This window comes from Malurus melanocephalus, unplaced genomic scaffold (genome assembly GCF_030028575.1).
Source record: "Malurus melanocephalus ecotype Western Australia unplaced genomic scaffold, MMel_1.1 scaffold_75, whole genome shotgun sequence".
Lineage (NCBI taxonomy): Eukaryota > Metazoa > Chordata > Aves > Passeriformes > Maluridae > Malurus > Malurus melanocephalus.
In genome coordinates, this window is record NW_026623307.1 from 2,400,534 (window position 1) to 2,419,988 (window position 19,455).

Below are 19,455 nucleotides of genomic sequence, written 5' to 3' on the forward strand. Positions count from 1 at the left end.
AAATTCTCCATTGTTGTGCAGGTGTTTCCTTAGGTATTTTTTGATTAATAGTGAATTTCCACCTTTTCTTATATATGCTTTCACAGTATTCCAACTTTAAGCAAGGCTAAAGGGTGGTAAAGTATATGTTAGAGACAGTTTCATGTTTGAAATGCAAGTTAAAGTAAAATAATACAGAAAGTTTTAGATTGCTTTCATAGTCCAGGTATTGGTTCTTGTTTAACTTTCAGCATCTTAAGGTGGTAACAATTGCTGCTGAGAGGAGACTGGGATCATAAAAGTGTGAATGCTACACAGTAATACAGAGGATTGATTAGAGCATGAAGGTTCACTTTATAAGACGTGGATTTATTTTTTTCTTTTAAAAAGGCACCTTCATTCTATTGTTTCCCAAAGACAAAGACCACTATGAACCACTGCTTCTCTCTGAACTGAATAAYGAAACACCTCACCCCATTTGTGCCCTCCATATCCATTCCCTTCTCTGCCTGTCTACCCAGATCTGCTGTAGGAGGGACCAGAACCTCTTTGTTTTGTGAAAGCTAAACATTCCCACTGYCCCTGAATTCAGCCATTAGCAGAGCACAGCTCCTCTTATAAACAGTGCATGGAAGGTTATAAACAAAGCCAGGGAAAGTATATGAAAGACTGCAAAAARGGCTATTTCGGGTCTATCTTTAGCTTAAACTACTGTTACTGACATTACTAACACCATAGCAATTTTTMTGATTGGTATCTTTTATCTTTGCTCCTCCTAGCAAGAACACAGAGACTAAACATGGACAAAGTCACTCATCTGGAAGCGCTGATGTTTAGTGCTGTGCTGGAGAGTTGTGTTGATCAACTTGCAATTATTGGATATATCATACCAGTTTCACACGAGGGCGAGACAGACCTCAGCCGTGTACGTGCCTCTATCCCCCCTGCTTAAAAAATATATTGTTTTTTTGTCTTGGTTTTATGTCTTTTACCAGTGTTTTTTAAAAATCAGCTCAAATATTTTTTTCTGTAAGTGCTCCATGACTCTTGGATGAAGAAATACAATAAAAATTATCTGATTTTAGTATTTATACTACAGCATCACTGAGGAGCCTTGGTCAAAACTTTGTGCAAAGGACCCTAGTGATCCAAGATGAGCTTCCTGAGATTACAGTTTGAAAATCTCAGTGGTTAGACAACAAGCAAAGAATTAGGGAAAAGGAAGCAAAACATATGTAGGTTTTTRTATAGATACACAGCTATTTTAAAAGTAGAAATGTATATATTATTTCAAAGTACTCAAAACCAAGGTAATTCTGTTCCTCTCTAAGTCCATGCCGGAGCTCCTTTTGTTTACACAATATATTAGAAAAGATGCACTTCAAAATATATTAGTTACTACCCTTTCTCAGTTGATTTCTAATACATAYCATAACTAAGACAGTTGAGCAGAGATATGAAGAATAGAAAAGAATTCCTAATGCTCAGGCAAATGTTTGTTGCTGTGGAGGAAGGTGTTGGGACATTTCTGGTAGCTGTTAGACACAGCAAACAGGATGGAACCATCCTGAGAGGTAAATGTCTCTAAGTGACACAGCAGGCTTTTTTCACTTCTAGCAGGTTTGAAAACTTTTTAAAATGAGTTCAAGGAAAAAGCACACAACCAAGATGGAAATAAAAACTGGGATCTGAGTTTTGACATCTAATGATGTTCACTCTGTCTAATATACACTTAAGAATGCCTGAGGAAGGTAAACCAACATGTTTTCTACGTGTTTCCTTTCAACATTACTTTTTCAAAAACCCCATGGCAAAGCAGCATCAGCATCAGCCTGAGTTACAGAGATTTTCAGGGAGGGAACAATGCCGAGACTGTTCCGTAGAGGGCACTGCTCCCCTGAAAGACTCCTGGGAGCCGGCCTCACCTGCTCCCAGAGGATGCTTCTCCCTCTCATGTGCCAACAGCAAAACACCGAGAAAGAACAGGAGGGGTTGTCCTCTTCAGACACACAGACTCAGGTTGATAGACCTACTGAAGGTACACTCAAATTACAGAGAAAACACCTTCGCTTTCCTCTTCAATCACAAATGTTCATTTTCATCAAGTCACTTCTTAGAACACAACTTTCTCACAGGTTATAAACTGTTTGTGTTTTTAAAGATGTCAAAACAAATTGAGAGGGAAACAATTCAGAAACAAGCAAATGGCTCAGGGAAGCTACTTGCTAACTTTGGTGCCTTGTAATTTGCTACTCCTCCCATTTCTCAGTTTACATTTGGCTGTTTTCATTGTATTTGTAGAAGATCTGTATTTGCAAAGCACCCTGGAACTCYGTCAGTCAGACAAATCAACAGCATCTTCAAAGACTGACATGTGAATTTCAATTGATGACATTTTTGAGAGGATTAATCACAGTGTTGGCCAGCATCTCACTGATTTTCCAGACTGGGTAATCTTGCACATTTCTTCACACAGTGCATGTCCCAAACTGAGGCAGCCTTTCTAATTGCTGAATTTTRGGCAACAGACAAGCACCTTGGAGACTACACAGATGGTAACACATGCACTTTACAAACTTCTTGCTTTTACATAGCCATTTGATGATTATTAAAGTGCAACTCCCTACTCTTTACAGACAACCCATTTACTGCCTGTCTTGAACTTTCCCAGWTGTTAAAAAACAACTATCAGAACATTCATAAAATCTACATTATATTAAATCAGTTTGTTTGCCAAAATTAGTTCTTTCTGAAGTACAGCCATCATCAGCCAGCTATTTAAGCCCTTTTTTTACTCTAATTAACGATGCAATTTTCACTGGTCTGTGTATACTTTATATGTGATTCATTTATTGTAAATTTAACTCTTCAAAAATTAAGCACGTAGTCACTTAGTCTCCTTCTCTAGTCAGTGATGACTCAAGCCCTGCCAGAGGCTGATCCATCCCAATCCAGCGTTGTCCAAGACACTCAGAATGCAGCAGTGCCCTCACAGACTGCAGCAGCATCTCAGACCACTGACAGAACCTTGCTTGACTGCCTTGACAAGTAACTTTCTGGAAGTACTCCTGGCATCCACAGCTGCTGCCCTGACCACTTATTTTTATTCTGCCCTCTCTGCTCGGCTGGCACAAATGCATGTGTGGTTATGGAAGGATCTGGACTGAGAACTGGTGCTGCTAAAAATAACTTTTTTTTTCCTTTTTGCTGGAAAATGTTTCATCACAGTGAATTCTCTGTCCACTTCCCCCAGCAGCCAGGGTGGGGAGCAGGCAACTGCTGACTGGGATGGGGCTGGCAGAGACTRAGCTGGAGTCAGCTGTGCTGCTATGAAATGTTCAGCCACAGAAATGCTGTTAGGCAGGCAAGAAAATGTTTGTGTTTTTTTTAATGTCCCAGTATACAGACCTGCATTTTACCCATAACACATAAAGCAGAGAAATTCCTAGAAGCAAGACCTTAGCTGATTTTATAGTGTCCTTTTGCATTTTTAGGGAGTTTTTTCTTTTTTAATGAAATTGTATTCAACCACTAGATACTTTTCCATGAAGAAGAGAGCTGCCAATATTTTGAATTTCTCCTTTGAATTCATGTTATATTTCCTCTGCTRTCACTCTCTCAAAAAACCTGCTAAGCAGATAGTAGAAAGTCTATCACCTTAATTTTCACACAGCTCTAGTTGTAACAATAATATTGTAGGGGAAGCTTGTGGTGACAGGCTGTGGGAAATGTCTAAGATGGAGAGAAGGTGAAGGAGAAACAGGCTAACAGTCTTCTACTACCTAAAAACATTGCTGCAAKAAAGGAGGSARTGGCTTGTTCTCTGTGCCTACAGAGACCAGGACAACAAACCAGGGGTTCAAATTCTGTTCAGGAAAAACGTTCTCATGGTAAGAAAGTTATGAGCTACTGGCACTGACAGGAGGGTGTGTAGTCTCCATTGCTGGAGGTCATTAAGAATATGTCAGATTAAGAACTGTTGGAACCATCATCTCTTGGAATGGGTGAACTTTTTAGGCCTTTTCTAGTCTTTTAGTAACTTTAGGACTTTTGAGGCCATAAACKTCAATGAGTTACACTGTGTGCTCAAAACTAACCAATATAAATGTTTCTGATCTTCCACTCTTTCTTTTTACTCTGATAGAATGTAACATGCACTATCAGCTGATCTCAGTATAGCTTCGTTCTATTTTATTACTCATTTTCCTTCCTCTCACATAATGCTGCAGAGGGTTTATTTCTGCTGCACAATGTGCAAGCAGGTCTCTCTTATTTCCTTTTCCCTCTGACCTTATTTTCTTATTTCCCTTATTCCCTYTCATTCCCATCCAGGAAATGAAAGAAATTACCCAGGAAGAACTTATGTCAACAGAGCAAGAGAATGGGGAAACAGTTGCCTCCTTTGCTTCAGAAAACACGGAACAGCAGRGGAAAACTGAAGATCAAAAAAGCAGCAGTCGTTCTTCAAAAAGCTCCCAGAAACGCCCCACACGGGCTGTAGAGAAGCTCAGAAAAATTCAGGCTGACAGGTGAGTGAAGCACTTGTGGGGGATGCTTAGAGCAGTAAAGTTCTCAGTCCATCTCTTGAAAGCAAAAATACAAATTCCCTGCTCTCCCACTGCCAGAGTACCTTGGTCTCTGTCCAGAAGGAGTTGCTCTAAGGATAGCAGTGGGGTTTAGCTTCATRGGCCATTTGGTTCTGACCTTTGCTTGCCTCTAGATGCTACCTAATGATTAGCAGTTTATTTTGAAAGGAGCTGTAGAACAGTACTCTGTTGGTAATGGTTGCCTGGGTGGAATTATGCCAGGTACTAATCAGTGCTGATGTCCTGGTATCTGTAGTCAGGTTCCYTTAGCATATCCCACAGCCAAAGTGAGATTTGAGCCTTGTTTTTGAACTCAGCCATTCTGCAGGGCACACAGAGCTTCAGTGGCAATTATAGCCATTATAGAACAGGTAATGTATATAAAGATTGAAGATTTTCTTGCTGTTTTTAAGCAAACATTATTCTTGCACCTAATYCAATGCCCCGATTTGCAGAAATATGAGCAGCTTTTGGTTTGAAAGAGATTATGGAGCTGAATGTTCATTATGCATTTTTCTGCTTCCCGGCTTCTGTCCTTTAATGTAATTCCAAAATAGGGTTTAAAGAAGATTCTAACACAAATGAGGAAAATGCAGCTAAAATGTAAATGCCACATGCATCATGATACACAATAAACTGGATGCACCCATGTAYTGCATCCCCAGGTCTCATTTTCCAAGATCCACCTGTCATCACTACTGCAGGCCAGCAGCCTTCGATCTAATGGCTCAGCATGGATACTTTTGTGTCTTTGCATTTCCCAGATTAGCATACAGAGCAGCATTTTAAAATTATAAACTTCAACCAACTCCTAATTCAGAGMTCTCCACACATACAATAAGCTGATACCATGGGAGAAGCACTCCTGGGTTTGATAGGACATAAGACCAGAAGGGAGATCTTTTATTTCCTTACATTTTTACTGTAAACAATAAATGGATAAAAGTGTCAGACACTGTACTACCAGCACCTGTAAAGTATTGTTGTGTTGCTTTTCTTTCTGGCAGGCAGTATGCAAGTGATGTAATTACAGTCACTATTAAAAAGATGGAGGAATTGGGAACATTTAATACCCTAACAGATGCTAATGAGAGAGAGAAGGCAAAAAAGAGCAAGTTTTCTGACTTCCTTACCAGGTCAGTGTTGTGTTAATTTCTTCCCTGTTTAAGTGCTGAAAGCCAAACCSATTCCCCCTCAGTACACACTATAAAGGAAGTTAAAACCAACAAAACTAAAATACAGAGGGGATTCCACTTTTCTCAACTTGAATTATTCTGTTTGTTTTCCAAACTGCAATTTTTCCCCTTCAGAAAGGAATAGTGGATGGTTCCGACACCGATCTGAACTAGGAATTGCCTGAGCTTTGACCACAGTGGACACCAGTGGCTGCATTAGTGCAAATGCCTCATTTCAATTAAAACATAATGTGATGTAGGAGCTCCTTGATCTTTAACTCCTGTCCCCAGTGAAAGCCAGAGCAGCAGAGAATCTGTTCAAATCAGGGCCAGCAACATATGGCCTTTAGGTTGCCTGATGCCCAGGAGAATCTGCTCTGACCCATATGCTAATAGRCTCCCTTTTCCCAGCAGCAGTGAAGAGTTAGCACAGATGGTGCCAGAGGAATTGTCTTATTTAAGGCTAAGCCACCAGCACTGCACTGTAGATACTCTGCTGTCCTAAATCTTCCAAGGTACACATTTTTTATCATCTCAGCTCAAACTGGTGATTTCTTAGCTCAAACTTTTGAGCTCTAGAGGCCTGGTGGTTTTTTAGCATGCAAAGCTCTGGTTCAATCCTAAAACTATCAGAGAATTGCAGTCATCAGACAAGTATTTGACCACTTTTAAGGCACCTCAGTGTAACAGCTCAGGCCCATCATTGAGGGTGCACAGCAAAGCTGCTCTAAGTCATGATTTGTCAGGAGTCCAACCTACTGGAACAGCTCCTGTGGTGGCTCAGGGATCTGCCTCCAGGGCAAAACCCCAGCTTCCAGTGGAATGTGTGACTTCAAGCATGAAACCCAACTCTTCCACAGCCTAAACCCAAGGGATTTATTGTTTATCCATGTAAAGGACAGAAAACAAGCATGAGAGTAGCAAYTGGTTGTGGAGTAACTACCCAACARTGAAAAGTAAAAAAGACCAGACAAATATAATCAGAAAGGACATAATCCTTTTTATCCCCTTCTGTCAATCATATCTAGCCACTCTGTTGTACTATACATTTTTTTTTTCATGGAATGAATTAGATCAGTCTTTCAAGATAATAAATACTTGCCTGGTTTTGTGTACATACATTGTTCTGAAAGCCATCTGCAGTGAGACAGGGACTTCTTATCAGGAGCTTTTGTTCATCAGTCACCCAGATAAGGACTCTTAAAATTAAATGCATGTGTGATTGTAAGGTTGGGATAGGATACAAAGTTTCAGGGCCAACTGTAGTATTTACTGGTTTTAAAACTAATCATAARCATAAAAGCCTAGAGAAGCACTCTGAGTGAAATAAGAGAATAAGACCCATAATATTAACTACATCTGTTTTGTTTTAGATGAACACCTCTCTAACTTTCGGGTTTCACTCAGATCCTTTTATGGATCTCAGAACCTGGGGCAGTGTTTTTTGGAGGATTTTAAGTCTGATAGGAAAGAAACATTCTCCATACACATAATGACACAGAATTTGGCCCTCTCTGCTGCTCAGGCTTACTTCTGCAGGGAATCAGGGGCATTTTTGCCTGAATGTAGAAACTGTGTCTCAATGACAGGCATTTTCCCTCTCTGCTATAGGAATTGCACCATCCTCAAATCCATTCCAGGCTTTCAACAAGAGAAGGCCCTGGTTTTTTTGGCTTATTCTCCCTTTTGTTCCCATTTGCCTTGCTCAGTCTGTGCACCTCTTCTTTCAGGATTTATTGACCAAGTCAGTAGTTTTGGTGAGAAGTCTCTGTTTMTCTTACCACAATATATCAGGACACGGGAAGTTCCCCTTCTGGGTAAACAGCTCTTGTCTTTTTTGATATATTCAAGTGATTGTATTTTCCCATTTCAGGGAGGAAAAAGGAAATAAGGAGATAAAGTTACTCCAGAAACAGCTGCAAGATGTCAAGAAACAAGCTGAAGAAGAACTTCAGGTGAGAGCTCTTAACACTGGGCATCTTGCCAGGGGGAAGCCTGTAGGAAGCTGGCCTCTGCTGCCCAGGAACTAGCACTCAGAGAGGACATGTCCATACATAATGAGCCATGACTTAGGAATATAGAAATAGAATAATTACAGTAAAGATTTGTACTCAGAATAAGCCCACGAATGRCTTTAAGAGCAGTGTCTGTTGGTTTTCAAATGGGAACTCAAAATTATCATAATMATGAGAGACCATGGTCAAATTAGASTATCCAACAAACACTGCTGGGAGTGACAAAGCACAGATATCTGCAATCAGTAAGGAAAAGGTTATCTGCAGATAACAGTATCTAAGGTTCTGTCATGCTCAGYCACAGCAGATCATCTGGCACAGAAAGAGGTGTGTCAAAGAGGGAACAAGAAAAACAGACACCTAGCAGAGGGGCAGCCATTTTTCTACCTACATTTTCATCTGGGGAAAGTACCATTCTATTAATCTAATTTTGTAGCCTTCCAAACATCAGAAAATCCCAAACATGCCTACACAAGGGCAGAACAATGTTATTGCACATATGCTGTCAACTTAATCTTTCTGGAAAGCTTCAGCCCTTCTGTCTGCATCATGCAAAGGGTGTGTGTATGCACAGGAAATATGGGGCATTCTGGAAATGTCAGACTTGCTACACAAGTGCAGATCAATTGAATGGTTTATCACTGGTCACTTTGATGCTCACCAGACAGCTCAGACTTGATAATCATTCAACATGGAAACATAGCCTGGCCCTGCTGAGGCAGGAGATGTGTGATACCAAACAAGCAGAAGGCGAGCTGGAGCAGAGCTGTACAGGRGCTGGGGTTAGGAATATGAATCAGACACTTGGTTCAATAGTGAGCAAGAGGACAGCAAGGGCATCTGAGGAAAAAACTGGCGTCACTGAATTTTGTCTTTGGACAAAAGTGTGGACRGCAAACAAGCCAGAATATAGATGACTACAGAGAGTAGTCTTTTCCCTGTCCTTTGAATGCTAATTCAGTTCTTGGATTTTGCCTCATCCAGTGGGATTTTCACTCATCTGGGATTTTTTAATTTTAATATTTCAAKCTTAAAAGTCCTTTTCTGAGCTTCCTTATAGTTTCAGCTTTGATAACAAATCAAAGACAAGACTACTTTAAAGTACTGCTTTCCTCCTGTGCCAAAAATAATGGTGTCTCACTGTGTCTCCCAAGGGAGAATAATTTCTATTTGCTTCATATGGGACTTTCCCATAGGCAGTTTTACAGACACTTGCATGATTTGTCATCTTTCCAACTAATTAAAAATAAAAATACAGCTTTGCTGACTTAGGRGTACTTTGAACAACAATAATAATGCACAGACCTGTAGACAAAAGCCTACATGGTTGAGGAAACAAAAGCGAGCAAATCTAATCCTGGAACCAGAAAAACACGGCMTTTGTCTCACTCATGTTGCTGTGAATTTGTATTTTCAGCCTTGCAACCATTTAATGAGATGCTAATTAATAGTGTATTAGCCTGCTCAGCTTATTTTTCTCTCTAATGGAACACAAATCAAATGCTAAATGCTTTTCTTTATTTTGTTTTCTTTTCTCTTGGAAAGCACTGGTGTCTCTAAAGGAGCTGAAATTATCCATCTGGTTTTACTCTTACCTCCCTGTGCAGGAGCAGGACTGGTGGCTCAGGTTTGGCTGCAGGGGGTCTGTTTTCTGCTGCAGTGTTTTCTAGTTTCTATAAAAATACTCACTTTCTCTGGTTTCCTGGACAAGTAATGGCAGTCTGTGCAGGTTATGAAACAGATTAATATCATATAGGATTATACCGCTTGACATAAAAATTTAGGAATGTAAACTTTAGCATTCCTGCATTGCTCTTCACCCAAAGGCTTTTCATGTTCTGTAGGTTTTGTGGTGTACTCATGTCATACATGTGTGCAAGTAGTGGTGTCATTTTATAACAAGCAGTAATATTACAGCTACCAAACAGACAGAAATCCAAAGCTTTGCACCACAGTACCAGTGAAAACAAGTCTGTACTTTTAATTCTTTGTTGGTAATCATAACATGCCCAGATCCACTGTATCAGTGCRCCACTTAGTTATGCTTTTAGCAGAAAGATTAAAACCCACCATGTTTCTTCCCTTTTCCTCTCCCAGGAGGACAAATGCATCAGTGGAGCATTCTGTGGAATGTTTAAAACACATATACACACCCATTGGTACATTTTTTTACTGGAGATATGCATTGGATGATAATACTAGAAGGTACAAGGTTTGTGATGTTCCKGAGTTCCACTGCTGGCAGAGCCCCAAGGAGCACTGCAGGACCTGAAGCTGGTGCACAGGATCCAAACCTGGCTCCAGAGGGGCAGGACTGTCTCCACAGGAGTGCTGCTGCCAACAGGTCTGCTCCCTGTGCCACCAAATTGCCCCTCCAGGGGCTCCCCCACAGCTGCTGGGATCGGCACTGATCTGGCCAAAGGCTGCAGAGTCGTTCTGTGGATGCCGGGTGACAGCCAGCCCTGCTGTCCCTTGTGCCCAGACATTCCTTGGAGGTGTTCTGGAGCTGGGACAGTGATGCAGGCAAAGCCTTACTGCAGTGCCTGCAGGGCTGCCTGTTGTGGTTTCAGGGGAGCACCCAGGCTGCAGCAGCTGTTGGATCCAAGCACATCTCCAGCCTCTGCAAGCTGAGATGCTGCAGCTGCCAGGGAGAGCCTTGAGCTCCRAGCACTCGGTGTGGGAGCAAGGCAGAGCAGGGCCCCCCCCATCAGCACAGAGCACAGAACTCCTTCCCCTGCCAAATGGCAGCATTGGACTGCTGGAGAATTCCTCAGACTGTTTACTCCTGCGGGCTATYTTTGTAACCAGCTGTATTTTATGACTGTAAACACTAATTGCTGTGAAGAGCTGGGAGATCTTGGTGGCACTTACAAGAAAGATAAATCAAAGTAAATGAAAACACAGGAGGGTGGATAAGGTCTCCAGCTAAATGCAGTTGCTTTTGCAGCCAAACAGCATCTGTGGGGCAGACTCCTGTGGCACTGGGTGACAGCAGACAGGCCCCTGAGTTGATGTCTGTGAGCTGAGAGATCAGAGAAAATCAGCTTGTTTACCTGCTTGTGAAGCAGACTGGCTCCTGACAACTATTTCCTGGGTTTTGATCTTGGTCTCTGCCAGTTTTCTGATAGTTTTGGACACAAGGGATGATTTGGTTTGGCAGATTCAGTGCTGAAGTCATCCCAAATAAGCAGCCCAGAGATTTACTGCATCAGCTATGAAAGCGTTCCGTGTCCTGGCGTGGACCTTTGCTATGATAAACAAAATGAATAAATATTAACTCATTTTCCCAGTGCCTGTCCCTGAAGTTGAAGGACCAGCACGTTCTGAAGATGGTGCCCACAGCTTGTGAGCATTAACTGCTGCATTTACTACCTGCAGCTAAATCCCAAACATCCTCCAGCTCTGCAGCAGGAGCTGCCCTCGCCTGCAGCCGGCTTTCCCTGGCCAGGCAGGCGCTGCTGTAAAACCACAAGTGGGGTTTGCATTTCACTTTCCGTCTGCTTTGGATTGTGTAACTGAGCCCCCAGACTCCTCACCTCTAACCAGGGTGTTTTACAACACCACAGACCAAATCCAAGCCACAGACATGCCATGCAACAGAAAACAACAGAGCAGATGGGCTCCCATCCCAGCTGAGGCCTGGGGCACTCGAATCAAAAGCACTTTTTTCTTTACTAAAATGTGAAATGAAAAAGAAAATAACCTGGTGAGAAGTTCATGCTCTGCCCCAACTTTGTAACCTAAGCTGAACCCTTCTTTTTTGGACAGTYTGCAGATCTTTAGCAGATAGCAGTAACACACTAACAACAGGAGTACTTGATTTTCCTGAGCCTCAGTACTGCAAAAAATGGTATGGAGTTTTTTTTATTAGCATCTCCTCAGTCTCTCTACTGGTCCCTCAATTTTGACACGATTCCACTATGATCCAGGAGGACAATCTCAAAATAGAGTGATACACTCACATCCCATGTCTACTGACCAGGAACACAACCCCTCCCAATGGCCACCAAAATTCCATGCCAGGGAAAATAAAGGCCATTACCAGAAACCTTAATAGGGCACAAACAGCTCATGTCTGGAGCTCTCTGCAGTCATATGATGATATGGCCAAAAATAGTATCTGGTGTTTGAAACCTTCAAAACCATGTGAACACCTTTGAACYCACAAAACAGCATCAGCCAAAGCTCCCAATTGCCCTGAACCTTATAAATGTACTCTATTCTTTCTATGTCTGACAAGGGGTGCAAAAGGAAGGACTTTTCTTTTAACTATTCCAAACTCTTCTTATAAGGAAGCCTTTTCCAAATGAGTCATGCTGCAGGGGCTTTCAAACACAGCACTATTGAGCTGGCGTCTTYCTGTGGCATTTTTCCATGTTTCCACAGCTAAGGAATGCGAGGTGCTTCAGAGACAAGATATGTGGGCTTCAAAACGTTTAAATACCAGCACTTTGGTATTTCACCTTTATCTGCAAGGTTTGGCTGATGAATATCAACCCATCATAGCATGGCAGGAAAGCAAAGGGAAAGGCTGTAATGGAGCAGTTGGGTGCATTCACATTGATCTTGCATAATTACACAGGAAGCTTTAATGACCTTTTTAACTCTTGATACAAAAATCTTCATTTTACAGGCGGTTCTTCCAAGTTCCAACCCTAGGGTAATGAACCTTTATGTGTTATTCAAATAAATTAAYTTAAAAGGAGTAAACAAAACAGCAATCCCAAATCAAGCAAATGCACTTTGCTTCCTGAGCATGCTCCAAAAGCTGGACAAACCACTCAGGATTCTGCCCTATGGGAGAGCTCTAGGGAATAGAAAACTGAGCTTTCTGCCCCAGGAAAGCTCAGCTCCATTGCAAAGCAAGGCATGGGGAGAGGCTGGGAGCTCATAGCCAGCTCTTCCTCAACATTGCTTCCTTGCCCTGAGTTTATGTTTTCATGATGAAGTGGCAACCATCTACCTGGTAAGATTTCAAGAACTGTTAAAAAAAATGACCAAGTCAGGATTAGATTTGCACCCGTTCCTAAGGCTGTCTTTATACAGTTGCTGCATAACTAAAAAAAAAAATTAATCCAAGGAATACAGTATACTTTAGGAAAACGAACTTTGGCTTTTGTGGGGCTGAGACATGATCTTCCTCTTACAGATGTTCACTCACTCACTGAGACAGTCTAATCCAACGGGTTAGTGAAAGTAAAGCCTAACTTTCAGTGGTTAAAATTATTTTTTCATATTTATCCTAAGCATTACTGAATCAATTCCTGGACTAGAGAGCAGAAGACCTGCCTTCTTGTCCTTCTCTGTTCCTCATTCCACCCTCTCCAGAGGAAATAACTCCTTGCTGTTGGGTTTATTGCCATCTATATGGGTTACAGCTCAAACTAACCTTTGAAACACTCCTTGAAATGGAGCAACATTCAAGGAACATGTGAAGCCTATAACTCTGTCTCTTCTGACCTTATAAAGGAGTGATTAAGAAAGAGTGAACTGACCTCAGTCTTCAGGCTAGCTTTTGTGCTGCTTTTGTCTCCACTAGAACCGAGATCTGATCATTGATAGCCTCAAAGATAAACTCCAAGAGAAGATGGCCAAAYTGAACATAGAGAGCTACTACCTGAAGAGAAACTCAGACCTCCAGGTCCAACAAATCCAGAAAAAGTGCCGAAGTGCAGAGATTGCTCTGGAGAAGGAAATCGAGGTAAGCCCTTCCCCATGGCCCCTAGGGGAAGGCATCTGCATCTAGTAAGGGAAGAGGCCTCTCACTCCCCAGAAGCCCTTTCTGTTCTCCATTACAGTCACCAGCACAACTGTTTGAACTGGATCAGGAAACTCATCGGGGTTAGAAACCTTTATCTCTTCTATTGTTTCTCTGTATGATCCTGCAAACAGTAACAACACAGATGGCATGGCTGCAGGASACAGGGAATGCCTAAAGTAATGCCATCATCAGAAAACCAAGAAGTATATCCAAAGGGGTGGTTACAAGGGTATTTAGCAATACAGGCATCTTGAACTCCCAGCAGGGCCCCCAGCAGATTATGCASATAGAGCTGCTTGTGTGGCCTTAAGATGAACTGGACTAGAAAACTGCTCTGGTTTTGCCAGCATCTTTTTTTGATGATCAAGGTCTGATCTAATCATCCCTTTTACATGCATGGCCCAGGGCAAGGACTGCCTCAGTTAATTTTTTCACTGGAAAAAATGTCTGTGGACTACACAGAGCTCTGGCACTCAGCTTTCAGCAGCAGTGTGTGTACACATACACACCAACATTGTCTCTCATGTGTTCTGTCTGCTCTGATCACAGATTTTGAAGAGCAAAATTGATGAGGAGATGAAAGTCCACACAGAGACTGAAAAGTTCCTCATGCAACAATATCAGGTATATATGACTGTCAGTTGATGCTTAAAATAGCAACCCATGAACACTTATATCATCAATTAAAGCCTAAAGGAAAACAGTTATTGCTCCATCRAATGTACCAGGTTCATGACTGCTGCAGTTTGAATGATTACTTATCCWCAAACCTTAATTAACCCAGCTCTCCCAGACTTGGGATTTGCTACATATAGATACATTTCCTTAAAATTAGGGTTCATGTAATGAATAACGTTGTTAATTCAGGTGTTATGGATTTTTCCTCCCTCAGATAGTTGTATTTGGCAAATTGGAATTTTATTTAGACCCTCCTTGGCAGCAACTGGGGCTCCCAGCATCCCAGCGAAGAGCCCAAAGTGAGGGCAGCAGCTTCTCAGACCCAAGGGCTGCACAGAGGGGATGGACACTGAGGAGGGAATGACACGAACTGCCAGCCCAGTTTTGCCTTAACTTTATCTGAGGAAGAACTGGGACTGGATTATTGCTAACCCACAACTATTGTACACATTTTCTGCAGCAAATGTGTACATGAATGTTTTTGTGGTGTTGATTCTGAGGTTCAGAACATTCCTTTCATCAACAGTGAATAACTTTACAGTGAATAATGCTGCAAAGCCTCTCATAAATGGTATGAGTGGAAGAAAACCTGGACCACTGCAGGGTACTTGATGTCACTGCCAGTACAAAATTTAATAGGAGATAATAGGTTTTTTAAAATGTAATTTGAGTGCAAACCAGTGCTGTGTCTTGTGAGCAATTGAACAATGTGCTCTATACCCCAGAGCCTTGGTCTGATCAATGCTCCCAGTGAGGGGACTGTCCCAGGACACGCTGAGCCTGGCTGACCTCCAGCAGGCGGCCCAGCAGCAGCCCCTGTGTGCTCAGACAGCAGCTGGTGGCTTTGCAGGGGCCTGCAGAGAGGAGGATGACCGTGCCCTCCATCCCCCTTGTGTGTCCAGCTGTGATTCCATAATGAGATTGATGCTTTTCCTCAGATTATTTTTCCATGGAAGCAATCACGATGGTTGCTATGGAGAAGTTATTGGTGAATAGGAGGAAGTCATCTGGTGACTGTTTGAAAACACCTGCCCTATTCATGAGTGACACAAAGCCAAGTTCACAACCTGAAATAGCGTGAAGTGCTGTCCCYGGGGACCTTATTCCTGGTGCACTGAGCTTAATCCAGAAAGTGGGTAGGGAATCAGGCAGAGGATAAAAGCTTTCCCACTGATAAATTGTGCTTTTTAACTGTCCCTCCCTCACACACAAAGAATGGCTTCTGGCTGTCATTTGCTTCATCAGGACTGCACAAAACTAGTCCTGCAGTAATTTATGAGTTGTCTTAGGGRTTTGATCCTTTAAAGATGAGAAGAAAACACTGATCACACACAGTTTACAGGACTCTCACCACCATCCTGAAAGCAGGGCATGTAATAGCAGCAAACCTCTCACCTGTGCGCTCCTTGCACCATCTGAACACCACTCTCTCCCCATGCAGGTGGTTAAAGAGAAGCTGGAATACTGGATGGACAAGTATCAAAAAGACACTGATGCAAAAGATGAAGAACTGGATGATCTAAGGGCATTAAAGGCAGAAAACTTGGAAACAATGCAGAGATATGCCAAAGAGGTAAGGCACCAGCATCTCAGTGTTCAGCCATGCAAAATTGCATTGGGTTTTTTCCTATGCTCATTCAGTTAAGGAACCAGGACCATGGAAAAAAATCAGCAATTTTGAGGCATAGGTTGTGATTATAGCAGTGGTCCTGGGAAGAAAACGGCTGAGATGTCATCTTCTATTTGCCACCAGTGACATCAAGGAGGGATGATGATCTTTCCCCTATAGCTATTTTCAAATACCAGCAAATAATGAGTGTTACTGACAGCMTTTGTGAGGGGCAGAGGTACTGTCCCATCCCATCAGGATGCCTCACCTTACTTTGCTGCCTTAGTCTGAACAAATCTGCTCCTTCAAGCAAGATCAGGGTAAGACAGGCTGAGACTGAAAAAGAAAGYTCATCCCTTCCTGCAGACACACATCCCCAGCTGCACAGAGCTCTGCTTTCAGGGAGCTGATTCTGGGTGGAACCATTCTTGCCCCACTGGGTTCTTGATTAACTGCTGGGGTCTGATCACAGYGGAGCAGCAGCACAGAACAGAAAGAAGTGTCTAGAAAAATATGTTTTAAAACCAGGCCGTTTACAAGGAATTTACTTGTAAACATTCCTTACCATCAGTGGGTTGGAGATGATGGCACYGAGTTGGATGTTTCCCTGCTTGTGGGCTCATTTTTCACCCTGTACACTGTCATCTCAGTGTCCCAAGTGTGTTTGTACATCATCTGTGGCTTAGCCTGGGGGACCAAGTGTCCTCCTCCCCACCAGCTGTTGCYTGGGAAGCCATCAGCCAGCCACTTTACAGCACAGGATCAGGGGGTTAATTACATCCAGGCCGTGAGAGGTTTCACTTTGGCAGCAGTGCCTGAGGACTGAYGGTGGTAATGAGCAACATTTGCCATCTGGATTGAGGAAAGATCAAAAAAATGGAGATGGGGGAGCAAAGTCCCCACTTACACGTTATCCCTGGGCTGCCCTGGAGCTCCCTGGTGCACAGGGACACCACAACCCACAGGCATGAGCAGTCCTGGCAGGGCTGTAGGATGTGTGCAGCAAGGATGAGAACTGCAGGCAGCAGAGAAGAATCCTTGCACCAGGGTCCAAGTGAACCCTGTCCTGGCAGGTGTCTGGGCACAGTGAACCTTGAAGGGTGGCCTTGCAGTTTAGGGGATGTGTTTGTCATGCCACCCCTGTGCTTTCTTGCAGTGCCTGATGTTCCAGGCAACCATCATCATTGACCGGTCAGATAAGGAAAATAGGAGAAAACAAATCGARCGGGAAGCCCTGGAGCTGAAGAGCGTTGTGAAGGTAAACGGGAGCAAAGCTGAGGTGGTGCTGCTCCATCAGCAGCTGGGAGTTATTAATCTGTACCACGGGCTTTGTCCAGGCAGAAAACAGCCCAAGAAATCTGGCTGGTGTGTGGTGGCACAAGCGAAGGACAAAGCCTGTCCCTTTTGCTGGGCATACTCAGAGCCAGCAGCTGGCTGCAGGTTGGAGATGGGAGTGAAAGAGGAGCAGCCAGTYTCCTGCAAATATCACTGCACAGGTGACACAGGGAGGGTCATGGGGCAGTGCCCCTGCTTGTCCCTTGCCACCAGCAACAGGTGCCCTCACCCAGCTGAGGATGCCTTTGGCACAACCAGCACGGGCCCGAAGGCTGCTGCCCGGGCTGGGGAGCACAGGAAAGACTCTCCAGCCATTGAGCTGTACCAAGGACCCCAGCAAGTGATTTCCCCTCAGGCCCCTCTCTCTCTCTCACTCAATTCCAGCTGCAGGCCTGGTGGAAGGGTACAATGGTTCGCAGATTCCTTGGCCGCTACCAGGAGCTTGAGAAGTTTTTGAAGGAACAACAGGCAGCACTGAAAGAAGCAGGGAAGGACAAATCTAAAAAAAAGAGATAAGTAAAGAAAGCGGCCACAAATATGTTCCARGACTGTTGCTGGGCAAGGCACTGTGGTCTGTCTGGCTGACAGGAYGAAATAAAACATGTAACAGAGCTTGGGCAATTCTGGAGAACACAGTTCTGCAAGGCAGAGTTATGGTGAAAAGCTGCACTCTGACAATTTCTAGGCTTTACCTTTTTATATTTTAAAAAATAATAAAAKTAGCAATGAGGAGGGATAAAAAGAGGAATGAACATTATGCCTAAGAATAAACCTTTCAAATGCAGTGGGGCTAGGAAGCAGGGGTGCTACATGTCAAACCCAAGACAGGCCAAAAGCAAAGGATAAGAAGAAGGACCAATGGGACTGGCAGCATGAAACCCCAAACCCAGAATGTATAATATATGAAGAGAAGGAAAAAACAAGGGCTGTGATGGGAAGAGCAAAGGATTCTGTACAAAATCTGGTTTTGGGAAGGTTAAAAATACCCCCAAGAAAGAGCTTCTGATGTGGCTGCAGAATATATGTAAAAATGCTGGAATTTTCCTGTCCTGGTTAACTATGAAAAGTAGTGAAGCAAAGTAGGTCTATCAAATGCCAACTGGGATGATGTGGAAGGGGAATAATTAACACCTGAAACAGAGGAYGTGACATTCATTGATGCAACAGAAAAACAGCAGGAAGAAACACTGCAATTCATGTAAGTTTTAAAACTTTATTTCAAATACCCATGGTTTCCTTTTATATTATCAATGTGCTAGAAGTTCACACTACTGGCAGAATACAGGAGATTTAAAATATACAATATTCAGACACATTTATATGTAACAGAAATTATGGAATGTATTTACAGACATACAGCATGGGATGAAGCTTTAAAATCCTTTACTCTATTACTTACACGTTTACACTGTTTTCAGAAATAACAAAATTAGATCACTTTGTAAAACATCACAATATCTATACAAATGAAATTTTTAGATGTCCAAATTCACCTTACAAGTCCTCTGTTTCTAAAACAGTTTTTCAAAGAACCATTTGTAGTCATAAAGGGGTAATAATACCATTGCCATCYTGCTGCTACCAAGAACTTGAGGTGCTCTGGCACTGCAAAGAGCTGTCCCTGATGGACTTTGAGCAGGACACCAGGGTGGGGCCTTTACAAAGCCTCCCCTTCCAAAGGGGAGCTGCTCTGCACCCTCCAGTGCCATGAGGGGCTCCCAGTGCCTGGGCCACTCCTCCTGGAGTGTATGAATGACCTTGCASAGCCTCAGACACTGCTCAGGGCTCAGCAGGTTTGAGGATGGAGTGTGATACCATGGAGTCAGTGTAGGAACACCAGCAGCATAGAACACTGAGGTGGATCCCTCCCACATTCTCCAACACAAATGCCCCAAAGAGGAAAGACAATCTCTTCTTAGCTYTAACACACAGAATAGAACTTTATACATGTTTTCTTTCAAATATTCTTTTCATGGGATACAACAAAAATTGCACATAACTACACTGAAAAAATCCCAACCCATTTTGAAAGAGAGATCTGAAGTGGGTTTGGTGTAACACATTAAATAAACCATATGATGAAACTTCAGGTTTGGATTTTTGTCCTAAGCATCTGGACAAGATTTAGTGCTTGCCAGCATGAAAACAAAAGGATTATAAATGTCTAACTAACACAATCCCCTACACTGAAACTGCCAGAGTGAACATTGCCCACAACAAAGTACCCAGTGCTGGAGACCCTCTGCCTGCCTGGCCTTCAGCCACAGCCCTTCCCTGGGCCTGGCTCRTGCTGAGCTGTGGCTGTGAGCCACTGGTG

General features: G+C 42.9%; 1 protein-coding gene across 1 annotated transcript; it reads left to right on the top strand.

The window, feature by feature from the left end:
- Positions 1-755: 755 nt before the first annotated feature.
- IQCG (IQ motif containing G) lies at positions 756-18,783 on the top strand. The gene is made up of 9 exons (XM_057367199.1): positions 756-904; positions 4,312-4,508; positions 5,573-5,701; positions 7,614-7,695; positions 13,295-13,456; positions 14,066-14,140; positions 15,636-15,767; positions 16,960-17,061; positions 17,523-18,783. The coding sequence occupies exons 1-9, from the start codon at positions 779-781 to the stop codon at positions 17,652-17,654; spliced, it is 1,137 nt and encodes a 378-aa protein (XP_057223182.1). The 5' UTR covers positions 756-778; the 3' UTR covers positions 17,655-18,783.
- Positions 18,784-19,455: the final 672 nt, after the last annotated feature.